Consider the following 19,963-nt stretch of genomic DNA (forward strand, 5'->3'; position numbering starts at 1 on the left):
CAAGGACCAGAGAGGTTGGCAGTCACTTTCCAAAGTCACTTTCCCAGTAAACCAGGACTGGGATTTGTACCAAGGCCCTGACTTTGGTGGCTGTGCTCCTGAGGGGCACGGTGGTCCTGGGTGATGGATGTGCCTGAGGGGCTGGAAGGAAGGGGTCACTGCACTGGTTTTTAGATGAATGTTATCTTGCTTTCTTTATTTCTTGCTAATTTGTCTTTGGACAAATTTGGTTTTCAGCACTTTTTCATAGTCGGGGCAGGAATAAGGATTTTTTTTTTTTTAAACAAAAGATAGAAATGTCAGGTAGTTAAGAAAACCTTAGCTCCTGAGTAGAACAGAGTGCAGAAAGGGAAAGTGAACTCAGGAGGGAAAGGGGAGGCTGGGTTCTCTACCTGATGAGGAGGCTCCTTAGTTAGTGAAGAATACAGATGGAGTTTTGTGACAAGTACTAAAATGGGTCGTGTTAACCAATACTTTTAAAAAATTTTTTTCTGGTACTGGGAATTGAACCCAGGGACTTCTACCATAGACAGCGCCCCCCCACCCCCCCGCCAGCCCTTTTTATTTTATTTTGAGACAGGGTCTTGCTAGATCGCCCAGATTCATCTTGAACTTGCAATCCTCCTGCTTCAGTCTCCTGAGTTGCTGGGATTACAGGCATGTGTCACCACAGCAAGCCCCCGGGACTTTTTTTTAATATTGCAAAATGTTAACATTGGTTAAATCTGAGTGGTGGGTACAGTACAGTGGTGGGTACCGTTCAAATTGAGAACATACTCAGACTATACAGAAGACAAAAATAGAAAAAAAAAAGTCTGGTCAGAGTTGCCACGTCAACCATAAGACCCCAGGGGTGGGGCGCAGTTCAGTGGTGGAGCAGGTGGAGCATGCATGAGGCCCTGGGTCCAGTCCAAAAGAAATGACATGGGAGCCACAAACACACGAAAGAAAGAAACCTGCTGACTGATGACAACCAAGCCTAACATAAAATGTAATCTGAGAAACAAAATAAAATTCCCTGTAGTATTCTGAGTTATAGAAAAATTTAATAACGTGAACTCAAGAAACTAAGCAAAGATGAAACAATGAAATAAAAAGGGAAAAAGGAACTGAGAAAAACAGCAAGACACTGAATAGACATGACTAGAAAACAAGCGGAAATAGAAGGCAGGCATGAGAGTCACGGAGATGGGGAGAAAAGGACAAGTATTCTTGAGACTGGCGCGCTGCCCACCGTGCCAAGATGGCGGCTAAGGTAAGTTTTGTAAAAAAGGGACAGCAGCCTGTAATCCCAGTGACTTGGGAGGCTGAGGCAGGAGGATCTCAAGTTCAAGGCCAGCCCCAGCAACTTTGCAAAAGTTGTCTCTAAATAAAAAATAAAAAAGGCCAGAGATATAGTTCAGTGATAGAGCACCCCTGAGTTCAGTCCCAGCAACAAACACATAAAACCATAGTTGTAAGAGATCAAGGCAATGAAAAAAAGACTAAATATAAAATCGAAAGCAAAGAACCCTACAAATGGAAAATAAGAAGTATTGCTAAAGAAAACATCTTCCCTAGAACGCAGAATGGAATTGCAACTCAAAAGGGCATACTCTGTTCCAAGAAAAAGTATTAAAGAACAAGAAAGACGGAATTCTTTATACACAGAGAAGAGAAGAAAGAAGAAAATGGAAGACCTTTAAAAGGGAAACTTAGACGGACCTGTTGTCCTCCTAACAGTCAGTGCCCGATGACAACGGAGAAATGTATCCAAATTCTAAGCAAAAGGAAGTGGAGTGCAAGAATAAGCCGCATAGCCAAGGTGTGTGCAAGTAGAAAGTCCAAAGAAACAGTCCAAACCCAGGAGCCATGCTTGACGCATCCCCAGTGAGGAAATTCAGAAGATCAGAAGTGTAAAAAGAAACAACACTCAGGAATGAAGAAGCGACAGCAAAAGTTCTTGGTGGCGAGCCACAAATGAGTTAAGTGTACAGTGAGAGCGAACACAGGAGAACCGGGGTTTCCGAGCAGAAGACCATTCACAGACTTGCCACCGTCACCCCTGGGAGAGTTGATACAAAGGAGACGAGGCTGGAGAGAAGCCGTTTCCGCACCCCAGAAAGGAGACCTACGAAGGTCAATTCTAGTTTCTTACTGTTTCTCACAGTTTGGGCTACTTCCTCTTCTTTTTTTAAGGGATATTAAAAAAAAATTTTGTTTTTTAGTTGTAGATGGACACAATACCTTTACTTATTTATTTATTTATATGTGGTGCTGAGGATCAAACCCAGGGCCTCACACGTGCCAGGCAAGCACGCTGCCACTGAGCCACAACCCCAGCCCCCAGTCTTGGCTTCTTTTAGGAACTAATATTCTCTGTGGGGAAGAAACACCTACTTGAGTTTCTTTTTCTTCTGTTAGATTCACATAAAGTTAACATATGACTTCTATTATTTTTTTAAAAAATAACATGTCTGGTCTCATTTTAATAAAAGCATTTTTATCTAGCTTTCCAGCTAGATGTACCCTACAGATTTCTAGAACACATTTCACCTAATGTTAGTAGTTATTTCTGGGTGGAGGTTTTCATTAGATTGCACAAACTGCCTTCAGTTTTTCATAATAAGAGCATATCATTTTTACAAAAATAAAGTCATTATTATGAAAAAAAAATAAGATTGGTGAAATATCTGTCTTCAGCATGGTATCTAAAGGTTTGTCAGTTTGATTTATTAGGAAAGCCTAAAGGATGTGTCATGTCAGAGGAATGTGCAGTAAGAAGACAAAATTTAAACTAGGCAAAAGGACATAATAAAGTTCAAAAATATTATCATAAGACAGGAATTACAACTTGTAATTAAAACAGCCTGGGGGCTGGGCGTGTAGCTCAGTGGCTGAGCACCTGCTTGGCATGTGCAAGGTCCAGCAGCTCACATACAAACAAAATTAAAAAATGAACTTGAAAAAAAAAAAAAAAAACCTTTGGGCTGGGGATGTGGCTCGAGTGGTAGCGCGTTCACCTGGCATGCGTGCGGCCCGGGTTCGATTCTCAGCACCACATACAAAAAAAAAACAAAGATGTTGTGTCTGCCGAGAACTAAAAAAAAAAATAAATATCAAAAAAATTCTCTCTCTCTCTCTCCTCTCTCACTCTCTCTTTAAAAAAAAAAAAAAAAAAAAAAAAAAAAAACAAAACCCAGATGCAACTTGAGCTACAGATTCAATGTAATTCCAAACAAAACCTCATTGTGTGGATATCAACAAACTGATTCTAAAATTTACACGGAGGGGACTGGAGTTGTGGTTTGTGGCTCAGAGGTAGAGCACTCGCCTAGCATGCGTGAGGCACTGGGTTCATTCCTCAGCACCACATAAAAAATAAAAATAAAGATATTGTATCCACCTATAACTAAAAATAAATATTAATAATAAATAAATGAGTAAAGTTTACACGGAGGAGAAAAAGGTCCAGAACAGCCAACTCAACACTGAAGGAGAACAAAGGTGGAAGACTGATTTTATTACCGGACGTCAAGACTTAATAAACTGGAGCCAGGTGTGGTGGCTCACACTTGTAATCCCAGCAGCTCGAGAGGCTGGGGCAGGAGGATCACAAGTTCAAAGCCACTTCAGTAACAGCAAGGCGCTAAGCAACTTGGTGAGACCCTGTCTCTAAATAAAATACAAAATTGGGCTGGGGATGTGGCTCAGGGATTGAATGCCCCTGAATTCAATCCCTGGTACCCACCCTCCAGAGATTTAATAAGTTGGGCTACAGTTGTGGCTCAGTTGCAGAGCGCTTGCCTGGCACATGTGAGGCACTGGGTACAATCCTCAGCACCACATAAAAATAAATAAATAAAATAAAGGTACTGTGTCCATCTACAACTAAAAAAAAAAAAAAACTTACTAAGTAATCAAGACGTTATTATACTAGCTAAAGCATAAACGAATAGATCCATGGAACACAAAAGAAAGCCGAGAAACAGATCCACATAAATAGAGTCAAGTGGTGTTCAACAAAGGAGCTCCAAAGAGCAAAGACAGCATTCCAACAAAGGGCGCTGGGACAGCTAGAAACTGACGGGCCAAAAAGTGAATCGAAACACAGACCTTATACCCTTCCCCCAAATTAACTCAGAATGGATTTAAATGTAAATGTAAAAGGAAAAGGCACAAAACTCCTAAGAGATAACACAGCAGAAAACCTAGTGACCCTGGTACAGAGATGACTTTTTAGATACGACATCAGAGCACAAACTGTTAAAGAAAGAACTGAAAAGCAGAGCTTCGTTCAAATGAAAAACCTGTGCTCTGCAAAAGACACCGTCGAGAGAACAAGAAGACAAGTCAAAGGGAAATATTTACAGAAGACACATGTGATAAAGGTTTATTATCCAAAATACACAAAGAACTCTTTAAACTCCACAGGAAAACAAGCAATCCCATTAGAAAATGGGCAGAAGACCTGAAGAGACTCCTCACTGAAGATACACAGATGTCAGACGAGAAAAATGTTCCACATCTTACATCATCGGGGAATTACAGATTAAACAACATCACTGCACACCTGTTAGAATGGACAAAATCCAAAACACTGACACTACGGGCTGGCGAGGATGCAGAGCAACCAAAACTCTCATTCACTGCTAGTGGGGATGCAGAGCGGAATATCCACGTGCAAATTGACTGGATGGTTTCCTCCTCAGTCTCCAGCAACTGCCACCTAAATGAAAGGAAACGCATGCCCAGGAGAGGTGAGCATAGTAGATGAGAAGGAAGTGAAGGTCAGGAGTGAAATGAGGGTGGAGGGGTGGCCAGGGGCTTCTGGGAGAACTCACACAGAGAAAGGAAACAAATGACCAAACTTGTGCTTTAGAAAGATCACTGTGGCTGCTACATGGAGGGATGGTGGGAAGTGCACAGAATAACAAATTAGGCAATGACAGCAGAATCTTAAGAGAGAAAGAGCAAGGCCCTGAATAAAGACAATGGCCATGGGCTGGATATGTGACAAGGAGGCAGGATTCTCCAGGGTGTGGTCCTGATCAGAAGTAGAGGCTGAGAGAAAAGAGAAGAGCCCCTGGAGGCTGCACAGTCATTCTGGGCATTTCGAGTCAGAGGGGCTTCAGAGCTGGTGGAGATGACCTTTCCACAGCTGCATACACAGGGCCATGGGAAAGAGGTGAGAGGCACGGCCAGGCATGCAGACTGGAGATGGCCTCCCCATGGGAGGAAGGTGAAGCACAGAGCTGAGAAGAGGCCCCATCAGCAGAATCCATAGGGAGACGTGAATTTCAGAGACAGGCAAATGATGAAGGAGCTGGTGCGGTGGTCCACGTCCTTAATCCCAGTGGCTTGGAGGCTGAAGCAGGAGGACTGCAACTTCAAAGCCAGCCTTAGCAATCTACTGCGGCCCTAAACAACTTGGCAAGACCCTGTCTCTAAATAAAATACAACAAGGGCTGAGGATGTGGCTCAGTGGTTCAGTGCCCTTGGGTTCAATCCCTGGTGCCTCCCCCACCCCCACAAAAAAAAAAAAAGAAAAGACAGAGGAAGTGGAAAAAGGTTCAGGCAGGGAGTAGTAAGGATCACAGGTGACAGAGGAAGAGGGAACTCTCCACAAGTCAGTATCAAATGCTAAAAAATTGAGGGGCTGAGAAAGAAGAGGACCGAAAACTTTACCGCCTTTGAACATGGACATAAATTAGGGGGAGGGTGGGATTGAAGTCCATTTTCAAGCAGGTAAATATAATTAAGGAGTTGAATGATTCCCAAAGAACACACATTAGGATTGTCACAAGCAAGAACACACATTTTGTAAAATCAAGTATTTTAAAAGTGAACTTGAGTTCTCAGCTTATAATCCAAAAAAATCACTTTGGGGTATGTGACCTACAATCAATAATAGTTAATGGAGAAGTCACAAGGAGAAAGGAAGTGAATGATGGCATATCTGTGCCAAATAATGTTAACTCTTTTTTTTAATATTTCTCATGTATTTTATTGAGTTTTAATAATAGTAAACTTATAAATTGCAAATAACTAAATATTTATGATATTCCTTTTTTTTCTTACATAAGAATGTTAACTCTTAAAAGAATGACGTGGAGCTATGCCAGCTGGACTCTGTGAGGCACTGAGTAAGAAAAACAAAATGCAGAAAGTGCCTATAATAAGGGCTCATTTTTGGGAAAGCGATGACAAGAACTTGTTTATGATGAGAGAACATTGAGGACATTAAGGAACGACCCATGGTAGGTATGGCTGTGTATCTACAGCATTTACCTGACTAGGCAAAGGGGAGGGTGATGTGGGAAAGAGGGAGAGGCACGCAAGTAATAAAGGAAAATGAAATAGGCCACTAAATAGCATATAAGAAATGGTCATGTGGGGCTGGGGTTGTGGCTCAGTGGTGGAGCACTTGCCTAGCATGTGTGAGGCACTGGGATCAATCCCCAGCACCACATTAAAAAAAAAAAAAAAAAACAACTAAATAAACAAAATAAAGGTACTGTGTTCATCTACAAAGAGGAAGAAATGGTCATATTTATGCATTTATATAAAACTATATGTAAAAATGAGAAACAAGATGAACACGTAAAAACAGTTTAACTCAAATCCACACTGAATTAATTGAATGCTGAGAGTGGCCTGTTGTCTGATGGCAGCTGGGGTGAGCCAGCAGGGGGTCTGGAGTCCTCCACCTGAGCCTGGCTATCCCCCTGTGAAAATACCCATGGGTGAGATGCCACTGTAAGGGCATCTGGGCACAGTTCTGTGAAGCTAGTGAGAAAGAAAAAGGCTCCTGGGGGCTTATTTGACTTGTGGGCAAAGTGCATGGATGGGGGAGGGTATCTGCAGGAGACCTGAGCCTTGGGAATTTGCAGGAATTAACAGATCAGAAGCCATTTGGGGCAAAAGGCTGGAACGGGAATAAAGAGACTGTGAATATCACCAAATACAGTGTGGGCGAGAATGTTAGAGAAGACCAAAGCCAGATGGAGGCAGGTGACCCTGGTGAGGCCCACAGAAGAGCCCTACAGACCTGCCTCACGGGAAGGATGTGGTTGTAAGTCTCCCAAGTTATGGGAGAAGAGGAAACAAGAGAAAACAGGAAATTAAAGAATGACACCAAGAACAAGAGAGTTCTTACCAACCAACATACATACTTTTAATTACAAAAAGTAAAAACTTTCATTACATAAAACTTTAATTTACATACATTCTTTACATGGTGAATGAGGTCTTTAAGAGTTCGCAGTATATCGAATTACTGTCCACATTCTGCACTTGACACACATGAACAGCTCACACCATTTTGACCACCCACACCTGGGACAGGTGTCTACCTCTGCTCACTGGGGCCATCCAAACCCACCACAACCTGGTTCCCTGAAGATGAACTGTGTTGGTTCCCAGCCCCTGTCCCCGAGGCTGGCAGGGAGAGGCTGGCACTGAGTCCTGCCTGAGTCCTGGCCTGCCCACTCCTCTCCTGTGGGGGGAAGAGAGGAGAAGCATACAGGCAGCATTTTTCTGAGTAGAACTGCAGAAAGAAGGGTGAAGGAGAACATTGCCTATGATGAGACACCTGCCAGTGGCAGGTGTCTGACAGTTCTTGTCACCAATTCTCATAGACAGGTGAGAGTTTTTCTTAAAAAGGGTCAAAAGTGCTCTGCAGAGCTGCAGCTAAGCTGTGAGGCAAGATGGCTGCCCAGGATGACCCCCACCTACCCAGCTGTTGTGGGCTGTCATGAGGTAAATGGAGCCTGGCACAAAGCAGGTGTCCCATTTCTGCTTGGAACTTAACACTCAGCTGGGCCCACTTCTCTGCACTGGTGCTAGAACCGTGGTTCATTCTTGATTGGTGACAGCTGCTTAAGTGACGAACACTCTCAGTGGTGAGGGAAGGGTCTCCTGCCCGCCCTGGTGCCTCTCCACAGCTCCAGGCCTCTGCTTAGTTACATAACATTCCTTCTCCGCACTAGTCTGAAAAAGTCTGGACATTTCACCGTCTCCAGGGAGAGGAGAATGACAGATGTATTTAGCTCTAATGCTTAAATTATGCAGGGCAGAGAAACCAGACACCGAGGGACCTGGCCAGCAGACAAGCCGGCTGGAGGCTTTCTCCTGCACACCCGCATTTAAAGTGGCACCGCACCCAGGGCTGCAGGCTTGGATGTGGTGCAGCTGGGGAAGAGCACCCGTCTGGCTCCCTGAGGTGCTTTTTTGGAAGTTGTTGCTGGATATCTGGAGGCTGGTGGTGAGGAGGAGAAGGCTCTATGTGCACCCTTTTTTCGTTTGCTACGAGGCCACCTTTGTACATGCCTTTACCTTCCTAACCTCCTGGTCCTGACACACACGGTCTCTGCACGCAACATCTGCAGGTGCAAGCACGGGGAGAATCTCAGCCTGAAGCACTATGTTAAAGTCCATCTCCAACACTCTCTTCTTTCAACCAATTTTGTTGAGGGACAGGTCACCACTGAAAGGTAATGAGGAACTGTGTTCTTGGGAGTTCCTTCCATTGCTGGAAGAACTCAAAAGCCTACATGACTCTTCTGCTGAACATCTGAAAAAGATGAACAAAGTCACCCTCCCCCCTGCACCAGGTGGCTTTCCCTCTCCTTCTATCATCTGTCCTCCTGCTGGAGATATTGAGAAGTGGACATTTGCTTTGGGGTTTGAACACTGACTGTGGGAGCAACTGAGGAGTGAACAGACTCATCCAGACTATCTTAGAATAGCTGCTCCTACACTGAGGCCTATGCTGGATTTTAGAAGAAGGGAATAGAAAACTGAGAACTGAAAAACAAGTGATGTAACTCCAAGGGGAGCCACAACTGGAATTGGGCAGAGTCCCTCCTCTGGTCACACATCTGGAAACACGTGGTGACAGGAAAATGGCTGGACATAGTTGTGTTCCAGCTACAACTCACTCTTTTTAAAGAGTTTTCAAGTGGGAAGGGAAAAAGTGCAAGGATTTTTATAAAAATCACATGGTTAGATTCTTTTCTTTTCCATTTCTGTCCCAAAGAGTTTTTAAACAAACCCTCCAGGGTTCCTGCTTGCTGAATCTCATCCTCAGGATCACCCCGATGGGGCACACTGGAGTCAATGGAACTCACAGTTATCTTCTTGGGCACCACACTACGACGCAGCAGAAAAATAATGTGCTGCAGAAGCACCCACCTACCTACCTACCGGCAGTTAACAACCAAATTTCTTGTAGAAGAAGTATCTACTATCCATTTTATAGGACTGAGCGAAGAAAGGAGATTATGTATCTAGAGGCACCCTGTAAGCTGGAGTGGACTCGGACAAGTATTAGGAGTCCTTTCTCTGAGAAAATAAGCCCAAATCTGCCCCTTTTATTCAGACTGCTTTGTATTTCACCAAATAGGTAGACTTTTGTTTCTATAAACAGTTACTATTTTACATCCTCCCTTCCCTGATAAAATGGAGGATGGCTCTGCCTTTTTTCATAAATCAGAATAGGTGTGTAGTCCACTCATTAACTGGTGAAAGGCTCAGGACATCTGGACACAAGTGCTTCAAAATGGCACCAAAGCAGCCTGCCTCCCCAGAGAGGAGATTCCTAGGACCACATTTCTGTGCTGGGAACCTACATGAAAGTGAACCCGACCCAGTGCAGAGTCACCTCCCAGCAAACACCTGACAAACCTGTGAACAAGTCTCTCTTTTTGGAGTTCTGAGTTTTTTTTTAATTGTGATTGGGGTGGTGGGGCGTGGGTTAAGTGGTCTTACCCTGTCCCTCTATCCCCACTTTCTCATGCTGAGGAGCCTCCTTTCCATACTGGGTCATGCGGAGGGGCTTTTGCTAATTCTGTCTAGCGGCTGAGGGTTAACTGGTGGGGAAATAGCATGGCATCCTACACAAAGCCATGAATAACTAGGAAGCGGCTGGCTGGCAACCCCACCATTCCTGTAGGGCTGGCAGCTTAGTAGATTCTACTTATGAGAATTACCTTGACAAGAAAGCAAATTACTTCAATGCACCCAGTAATTAAGAGCAGAAAATCCTCTTTGGAGAATTTCTCACTTAACACAAATCGATATTCAAGGTCTTGGCTGAAAATGAGTGGAACAAGTGGTACATGCATAAAGCTGCTGCTTGTCTTTGGCTATGATCATTCTTTGTTGTACTGAAGAACAGCTCAGGGGATGCCTTCCAACATCCACACGTGCAAGGGTTTCTTAGTTATCAAAATTTGAGCTGAAGTGTGTATTTTATTGATATTTAAGATATGAAAGGCAGAAATAAAATGAGTAATAAAACACAAGATAATTAATAAGAACAACACAGGTCTCAATCATCAAAACCATCCCTCTGCTCCCTCCTAAGGAGCTCTCTTTTGTTTAACTCAAAGGGTCTAATTTAAGAAAATTCTGAGAGGCCTCTGAGAACCTGTTTATATATAATCATGCACCATGTGCAGCAGGGGTGGGGACCCTGCAGAAGCTCAGAGGGCTTGCACAAAGCTGGCCTCTAGATGATCCCTCATTTAAAATCTCTTAAATCATAACTGCTTAGCAGCCTTGACTTTTATATGTACAAAAAGTTTTGTTTTCCCTGTCTTCACCCACACAAGGGGATAATTCTTTTAAGGAAAAATTCCCCCAGGTACATAGAGCTCATCCTGGTTTCATTTAAACCCATGGAGGAGGCTCCCAGTGTTTCCATCCAAAGCTCTGTGAACTCTGCTTGTCCTTTACAAAACCACAGACAAAGAGGCCATTCAAGGGCTCAGTATTCATGGAATGTGCAGGAAAGGGGGCCTGGGAGTAGAGGTGCAGGAGTCTTCCAAGGATGAGGAGGATCCAGGAAAGGGGCACAATTGCTTTCCACCATCTCCATCTGCCTCAAGTCCATAACTCTGTGACAGACATCTACTGTGCATCCACTTGATTTCTGCAATTTAGTGTGGTTTGTTTTTTGTCATTGAGGAGGCGTGACCAGTGGCCAGGGATCTAGCAATGTCAATAAAGGAATAATAAGGGGGAAAAGGAAACAAGAAAAGTGTCCTTGTTTATACTATTTGATTAACACATACCAAAAGCACTTGTCGGAAAACAATGAGCACAGCAAATCATCCAATGAGAACACAGCTTTATAGCATTACAAAAAATAACATCTCACCTTGTCTCCCAGTACAAAGGGAGCTCATTTTAGGACCAAGGATCACAAAATCAGTTGCAGCCCAGCTGGCAAACACTTTGGGTCTGGAGTTCCTTCCCCAACCACATTACAACATCAGCTTTGACGCATCTGCAAAACATCTCTGTACAAAGTCAGATCCTAAAGATCAAACCCAGGGAGGCACCCTCTCCCAGGCCAGCGACTCTAACTCATTCCCCTCTGAAGACACTTGGTAAAAGCAACAATCAACAGGGGCAGTGCTGCATCAGCAGGACGGGCTCTGGCCCAGCCAAGGGAGGGGACTAGGAGGCCAACTTCTGAGAAACCATCCAGATGGGCAAGGTGGGGTAGGATAACAACCTGATAAAATGGAGAAAAGTATCACCTTAGGAATACTCATTTGGAATTTTAATCATAATGCAGCCTGGCACCTCTGAGACGTCCAGATCCATGCAGACTGGGAAAGAGATGCTCTTCGTAAATGTAATTTGGTATTATCTGACCTTTTTTTCATTGGTTCTAAATTCCATTTTGCTTGAGAAACTGCAGCAATTTCTTTAATCAGCCATGGCTTTCCAAAAGATGTACAGGCTAATGTAGCCGGGCAGTCAGCAGACGAGCAGGCCCACCTGGTGAAGAATAGCTCTGACGTCAGGACCCACTGGCTGCCCTCTCCATTGCCCGGAGCCAGCATAGGGGACCGTGTCCACACAAATGGAGGGAGGCAGCACCCTACTTCCTGCCTGTGAGGGAGCCTCCAGGCCTGGAAGAGCCAGTCTCTCACAGATGGGTGCTGGCAAAGTCCAGGCCAAGAAGCCAGGCTGGAGTCCTTCCTAAGCCATCTGGGTGAATCCAGAAGGTCAGGCCCTGGCCTTGGTCTCCAGCACAGCAGTGACTAGCATGTGCATGCAAAGGGCAGGGAACTAAGTAACCAGCCCCTGGAAAGTGGTTTCATCGTTTTTGTTTTTATTCCCCCAACTTTCAGCTCTTAGAGCTGTTCCTGTGTATAGTTCTGTTTCCTATAGTTCTGAAAGAGTGGTTCCATCACAGACGACCAAAGGCTGCACCCCTCTGGCTATAATGTTGACCTTCCAGTGGGTGGCACCAGCATAGCCTTGAAGGGAAACAGCAACAAGAAAGCACGTGAATATCAGCAGACCAGTGCACCTGCAGGCAGAGCCAGGTGGGCCATCTGCAGAGTCCACGGGGATCTTACACTGAAGATCTTTAACTCTTCCTAGTGTAAGTATTGTTCGCTCTTTGCTGTAACCTGACATCCAACAGGTGCTATTTTGAACCAAAATGCTTTCTTTCCCCGCCCTCCCCTGGGCAATCAATTCTCAGCCTCAGATTGAGCTCAAGCTTTCTTAGCAAGATAGGATGGGTCTGAGAGGGGGCAGGACCTACTATTCAGTTTTTCTCAGGCCATCTATGACATGATTGCATCACAGCATGTCCAGATTACCCTAAATCAGCATTTCCCTAATTGCATTCTGCAAACAGTAATGTCTTATAAGACACTCCAAAGAAACTAGGTTCCACAGTCAAGTAAGTTTGAGGAACAGCAGATTCCTCCAAGGCTTTTCAGTCTTTGGTACACTGATGTACCCTGCATGTGGACTCTACTGACTCAAAAACCCTATTTGCCAAGGGCCTTCCCTAGGAGCTGCCATTCCCATTGCTGGAGTCAGGAGCAATCCAAAGACACATGAACCCATGTTGTTTGAGTGGGCGAGGAAGGTAAACTTAAGACCTTTGACACTTCGAAAATCTGATGATGCCAACATCACTGTGTCTATGATCAAGATGACGGTCTTTTACAATTAAAAATTTAAGAGGGTAGATCTCATGTTAATTCTTTTTACCATAATACAATAACATTAAGAAATAAGCAAAAAACCTTATTGATGAAGAATTTTCTACAGTATGGTTCCTACTCATCTTTAAGAAAACTGAATAGAATTTAATCTACACTTGATGACTCAGTAAAGATCATAATGAGCTGTACTATACATGACTTCAAATGCTGTGCCTGATCTGTGTGTCATCCTGGAAAATGCCTCAAAGTCAAGGTTTTCTGGTGACTGGTGACCTAATTCCCCCCATCTCCATAGGACAATATTTTGTCAAAAATCAAAGAACTTTCTTATTTTGAATGGTGGCAGCTGTAGCCATTGCTTCTATTCTTGCCATACCTCAGATACTCATTGTCCTCCCTACCTTGTTCCCTTCCTTCTTCTCCCAAGCTTGTTTTTCTCCTCAGTCTCCTGTGCCTTTTCCATGTCCCAGTCATGTGGATGACCTTTTAGAGACACAGTCAACCACAAAGTTCTTTTCCTTCTGGTTCACAAACTGGCCTATCACAACTTGGAAGGTGAACTGTTCTGGTTTTAGGCTATTCTGGTCTATCTGCACCAGCAGCATTTGATGCTCAAAGTCTCTTTGATTATTGCTAGATACCTTATTCCCCCCTTGAAAATTAATTCTATAACTGGCACTCTGGATGCTTGTGGGAGTTGAAAATCTGGAATGTGGATAACTAAGGGGTTTCTATAGTTGTCTCAACTTCTAGGCATTTGTAGAACATAAGACACTTATTCAAGCACAAACACAAACTCCAAACACAATACACAGATTTCTGCAATAATCACCCTTAGTGTAAGGGTCACTGTAGTATAGGAAATAGGTTCAGAACAATTTTCATTCAGGAATCCTCTTTTTTGTAAGCATTTCCCAAGCGCCAGGCCAGCTGTGCTCCATTATTAGTTGATGCTTAATTTGTACATTTTAGTTATTTTCCATGTCTAAACTAAAATAAAGGTTATGTAACTTGGAGTAAAGCTTGGTATAGTTTGCTCCCCACAAATGAGGTGAGATGTTTGTAGGAATTTGAGGTCTTCTGAATGAATAAAATGAAATCAACTGGAAAACTAGTCTGGGCTCTGTCTGGGACTATTGGCCTCACCCAGGTTTTGTGAGGCAGGAAAAACAAAGAGGTCAATGATAACACTTGCTGATTTAGTTGCTTCTGCCAACAAGACTGCTCTCACACTAATTGCTACTGACAGTAGTTGATGCAAACCTGTTTCTTTGGAATAGATTTTTAGAATATAAGGCACAGGATAAGTCTCATCTGGGAAAACATGAAGCCAGAGTCAAGAGTGAGTCACTGGTGTGAGGCTGTGACTTGGCTGTGGAACCCACACAGGAGGTAACATTTCCGTGTGTGACCCTTGTATACTGCTTTGCATTGTTTTATTTGCAAAATAGGTATATAGTTTCCTGGCATCTTGAATTGTCCCTCCCTGGAGTTTGCCTGCACCTGAGATGACATGTAAGACTTGATGTCTGCTTGACTTTAGTGGGGCGTCCTCTCTGGGTCTCAACCTCCTCATTTGTAAAATGAGGGACTGATCTAAACATTTTCCAGAATTCCTTCTAACTGGATGGTTCTATGACCAATTGACATGTGCATTCTAAGTACGGTATGTAGAAGACTTTTCTCTTTGCTACATAAGTTTATTTCTAAAACATATTGACTCTGTTAATAAAAGAATGTTATTTTTGACTCTACTTAATAAAAACTTTGGAAAGGCAGTATTTGATACTTAGAATATTTTAACTCTTTTTTCTAAGTTAAAAATTAAAGATTCCTCAGTTGATCCTACCCTCCTGAGACCCTACATACCAATATCCCCTGGCTCTATTGGCATGGCCACAGACTGACAGTGTCTTCGGCACTGGAAGGGAGGGATGAGCTGCAACATGGCCTCACCACTGCCAATGGTAAATAGGTCATGCACCTTATGCACCTGGAGGAAAGAGCGGGGAGAGAAAGAAAACAAAACCTGAGGATTAGTACATGAAAATCCTCACACATATGGCTTGAGTTTCCTAGCAGCCTAAGCAAAGAGGAAAAGAGAACCAACAAAAAATTCATAATTATGCCCAAAAGACAAAACAGTTTCTCCTATGCATGGCATATCCTGGTACTGAAACCAGGATAAAATCTCTTCTATGGGTTCTTCTAAAGAGACACTCTGTGATTTACTCAGCAACACCCTCAATGACAGCCTAGAGCAGTTGCTGAATGAGTGCTGACGTAGACATGTGTCCTCCAAAAGTTCATGTGTAAGACAATGCAAGGTTTAGAGGTGAAATGATTGGCTTATGAGAGCCTCAACCCAATCACTGAATTAATCCCTTCATGGGGATTAACTGAATGGTAACTGAAGGGAGGTGGGTGTGGCTGGAGGAGGTGGGTCACTGGGGCTGTGCCTTTCGGTATATATTTTGCCTTTGTCGAGCAGAGCTCTGTTTCGCAGAGGCCATGTCTGAAGCACTTTCCTCTGCCACACTCTTCCACCATGATGTTAAGCCTCACTCAAGCCCCGAGGAATGGAACTGGCTGTTTTATGGACTGAAACCTCTGAAACCGTGAGCCCCAAATAAACTTTTCCTACTCTAATTGTTTGTGAAAAAGCTGACTAAAACAATGAGCTTCACAATTTGCAACTATTTTGATCCACAGTTTCAAAGTAGGTCAAAGGCAAAATATCTTCTTGACATATATATATATATAAATATATACACACACACACACACACACACACACATATACAGATATCCATAAAGATGTAAATATAGATAGGAGTTGGGGATCAAACCTAAGCCTTGCACATGCTAGGCAAGCCCTGTATCACTCAGCTATCACATCCTCTATCTTCTTACCACAATTTAACAAATGTGGTTCTGGGCTGGGGTTACGTAGCTCAGTGGTAGAGGGCTTGCCTTGCATGTGTGAGGCACTGGGTTTGATCCTCAGCACCGCATATAAATAAATAAAAATAAAGATATTGTGTCCATCTACAGCTAAAAAAAAATATATATATATATATATATATATATATTTTTTTTTTTTTTAAAAAGTGGCTCTGTCAGAGGCCCACCTGTGGTAGGTTTAAGTATACAATCCTCTAAGGATCTGATTTAATCCAGATGTTTTAGATAAACAGGTATGTATATCCTTTAGGCACTCTTCTATGGACTATCATTTCTTACTATCAGGGTTCTGATAAAAATTGCATAGCAGCAAGTTCAAATTATCTGGCAAGACCCAGGTAAGCAGATATGCCATGTTACTAATTAAACCTAATGACAGTAAGCCTGGCCTCTGATTTTGAAAATGAGAGACAATCAAGATATGCACCTGCAGAGGTAACTACTGTCAGCAATATGCACTAAGTACAACCTGCTGTGTGCCAGGCAAGGAGTTGTGAAGCCCGTGGGTGGGCAGGGAATAGGGACATGGAGAGGTGGGACTTACTCTGGTTTTTCTCCCTAGCTCCAAAAAACCCCCTAGAGCTTCCTCTTCCTCGCCTCCCCAACTGAAGCTCTTGCCCTTCAGAGTAGAGCCCCTGCCTACATAAAACGGATGGCACAAGTTGGATTCCCTGGGTTTGGTTTTTCTTTTCCATTCCAGGACTCTAGGTTTGGGTCTCATCTTCTGGGTCCAACCCTGGCTATGATTCTGTTTCTAAGACATATTAGAGCCATTTCAGTGAAATGGTATAGTGACAGGAGGGAGCTTGGTACCTTGAGCTGGCCTGCAGTTGACTGGTGCTAACAATACAGAAGCCCTGATATCTGTAGTCTACAAAAAAAAATCCCAAAGACCTAAAGCAAATGGGTGTAGTCTTCTTTCATAGGCCTGAGAGGGGTGGGGTTATGTTCTTTCACACCTAGAGTGGAAACAGAGAGAGAGGAGATGCAGGCCAGCCCCAGGTAGCACTGTGAAGTGGGTGGAGCTAGACTTAATCTCTTCCCCTAGTGACTCCTAAGAACCAGATCCCCTCTTCTATCCTAAGCCTGCTTTGGGATGCTGGGCACAGACCTTGATTTTACCAGAGCCCAGGAACAGGGATGTGGAGAAGGGTGGAGTAACAAGGCTGGGAAAAAGGAGAGCTTGGGCCAGGGTGGGAAAACAGATGCTCCAAGAAACCAGACTCAGGACTTTTGCCTTTTAGGGCCACTCCCCTTCCCAAAACATCCTTGTGAACCACAACAAGATGATTTCGATAGTCATTTGAGTAACTCAAGTTACTTGGTTGGCTGGGCTCCTTGGTGCTAAGCAGGCTGGTGAAATTATCTTCAATATTCAAGTGGGAAAATTGAGATAAAGGCCCTCGCCCAGAATTAAATCATAATTATGAAGATGAAATCATCCTATGGCCAAAGTTCTAGTCAAGGACAGCAGGATAAACTCCGGTAAAGTCTGAGGCAAGAGCCCAGCACCTCCCCACTGCTGGCAGACAAAAGTTCTTACTTCTAGACAAAATGATTATTTTTATAGGTTTTTAAATTTTTCCAACACAATTCAGCAAATCTGGAGCCAAACAAGAGTATCAGGAGGTTGAAGACACAACCCAGAGTTGATAGGGAGTCACAGTTTGGGACATTTAAATTTTGTGTTTTTTTTTTAAGTGGTGTTGGGATTTGAACCCAGGGCCTCAAGCATGTTAAGCACAGCTTTACCTTGGGATGTACCTCCATCCCTAATTTTTTTTTTTTTTTATACAATTCATTCTTTTAATTCTTCCAAATCAATACAGGCTCAAAATCTTCCTCAGGAATGAAACTCAATAAAAGAACAATTCAGAGAAAAGTAAATAGACACAAACACAGAATACCTTCTCCCAGTCTACTGGCTAGGGACCAAGGTGGGAAACACTGGGTGCAGAGTGGGCCTTTCCACCCAGAGTGGGACACCTACTTTCTCCAAGTTTCTAGCAGATCCTCCCCAGGCTCCCAAGCTTTTGCCTTTCCAGTTCTCTACCTAAATGTTCTTTTTTTGTGTGGGGGGGAAGGTACTAGGGGTTGAACTCAGAGGCACTCAACCACTAAGCCACATTCCCAGCCCTATTTTGTATTTTATTTAGAGACAGGAATGAGTTGCTTAGGGCCTCACTGTTGCTGAAGTTGGCTTTGAACTCACGATCCTCCTGTCTCAGCCTCCTGAACTGCTGGGATTACAAGTGTGTACCACCACACCCGGCTTGAATGTTCTCATTTGTTTTTATTTTATTTTGGTGGTACTGGAAGTTGAGCCCAGGAATGTTCAAATGTTCTGTCTCTGAGCTACTTTCCCATTCATTTTATTGTATTTTTGAGACAGGGTCTTGCTAAGTTGTCCAGGCTGGCCTTGAATTTGCCATCCTCCTGCCTCAGCCTCCTGAGTAGCTAAGATTATAGGCATAAACTATGATGCCTGGCTTTCTTATTTATTTCTGGGAAAGCCAGCTACCCTGGGAGCGGGGGGTTGAAGGAATCCTCCTGTTAATCTGCTCCATGACCTTGGACAGATCACTTAAAATCTCTCTGGGACTCAGTTTCCTTATTTACAAAATGGAAGCATTGGACTATTTATTTACATACTATTCATCTATGGCTTGCCTACTTTATAATTTTGCGTAGAGAAGTCAGACTCACTGCACATTCAAGTCCCTTCAAAATTTACAATTCTACTCCCTTCAATATAGAAAAGTAGCTTACCCCTACATGTTAAGGACAGGAAACAGGCTTTTAAGATACCTGAACTTTCTGGAAACATGCCTTCATAACAGGGTGGGCCACTGTAGGTCTCTTGGCTAGCAGCAGAAGGGAGACCTTTGGATTATGTAGGTGTTCCCTCAATTCACCCTCTAAGTCAATATATCAGAAAGGCCTTGATTATGACACCAATCTAGATCCCAAATGAAGAATGTTCTAGATCCAAGTCCTCTCAAAATTTCCTACCTTGCTCCCCACAACAGGTTCCGGGTGAAGAAGGAAGCACTTTTTTAAGGAGGCATCTTTTGGAAATGGCAGGTGGATAAAAACAGGAAAAAGCTCCCGTAAAATTTGTGACCTATTCAGAGGTCTTCTCCTGTAAAAGTTTGTAACAGAAAAACATCATCAGACTGGGCCATCCAGCCTATCTACTAACAAAGGACTAAGCAAGGGTGGGGAACTGGGTGGTAGGTAAAGAGGAAAAGAAAACAGTATAATATCTTAAGTTCTAGGTCCATGAAGAAGAGTCAAGCTGAAAAAATGAATTATAACATGTACACACACGCATAAACCCTATGGCCATGGTTTCTATGAGTGGGTGGTATGTCTAGAAAGTCCAGTTAAAACAATGTATAGACGAAGAAAAGAAATGATCTATTCATTCTACCTTGTAAAGAGATTACAAAAACAGCAGGCCACGTGGGGGAGGGAAGAAGAGAGGAGGGGATAAAAAAGCATGACCCTTCTTCCCAGTGCAGAGTGGGAGGCCTGATGAGCTTGTTAAACTGGGCATTCTATCTCAAAAATAGATGGCAAATTTAAAGTTAGGAGAATGTATTAAGAAATTATCCGGAAGAATTCTGAGAAAGCTATTTTAATTCTCCTTTGAAACAGTTCTAGGATAGAAACCAGCTTTTGTTTTCTTGTTAGAGAGCAACCTTAGACCCAAGGAATGGACCCGACTGGGCCAGCCAGCCTATCTTCAGGACTGGAAGCCCTGGAGTGTCTTCTGTAGGACACAGAAAGGAATAGGGAAACCAACATGGGTGTCAGTCCTGATGGAGTGTGCTTGGGCAAGTTATTGAGCCTCTTTGATTGCCACTCTTCTGATCTGAAAAATGACAATGATAATTTCTTTTTCCCAGAGCTATTGTGAGTGTCACTAATGAGCAACAGACACTAAGCACCAAAACACGCTGCCTGGAACAAGCAAGTGCCAGGAAATGCAGTTCTCCTCCTGCTCCTCACGCTCTTTCCTCGGCCCCGGTGCTC

The 19,963-nt window shown here is 43.4% G+C and overlaps 1 protein-coding gene across 15 annotated transcripts in view; it reads right to left on the reverse strand.

The window, feature by feature from the left end:
* Positions 1 to 7,131: 7,131 nt before the first annotated feature.
* Positions 7,132 to 19,963, reverse strand: part of C6H6orf89 (chromosome 6 C6orf89 homolog) — a 40,743-nt gene continuing 27,911 nt past the window's right edge. For 13 of the 15 annotated variants that reach the window (XM_076858799.2, XM_076858797.1, XM_076858806.1 and 10 more), the window contains 3 exons: positions 18,938 to 19,067; positions 14,832 to 14,955; positions 11,097 to 12,257 (listed from right to left, as the gene is read on the reverse strand). In XM_076858799.2, the coding sequence (XP_076714914.1) occupies positions 12,163 to 12,257; positions 14,832 to 14,955; positions 18,938 to 19,067 (349 nt within the window). In that variant the 3' untranslated portion in view covers positions 11,097 to 12,162. Of the gene's footprint in view, positions 10,975 to 11,096; positions 12,258 to 14,831; positions 14,956 to 18,937; positions 19,068 to 19,963 lie in introns of those variants that run through there. The other 2 variants (XR_013091639.1, XR_013091638.1) reach the window with 2 other exon arrangements.

This window comes from Callospermophilus lateralis, chromosome 6, assembly GCF_048772815.1.
Source record: "Callospermophilus lateralis isolate mCalLat2 chromosome 6, mCalLat2.hap1, whole genome shotgun sequence".
Classification (NCBI taxonomy): Eukaryota; Metazoa; Chordata; class Mammalia; order Rodentia; family Sciuridae; genus Callospermophilus; species Callospermophilus lateralis.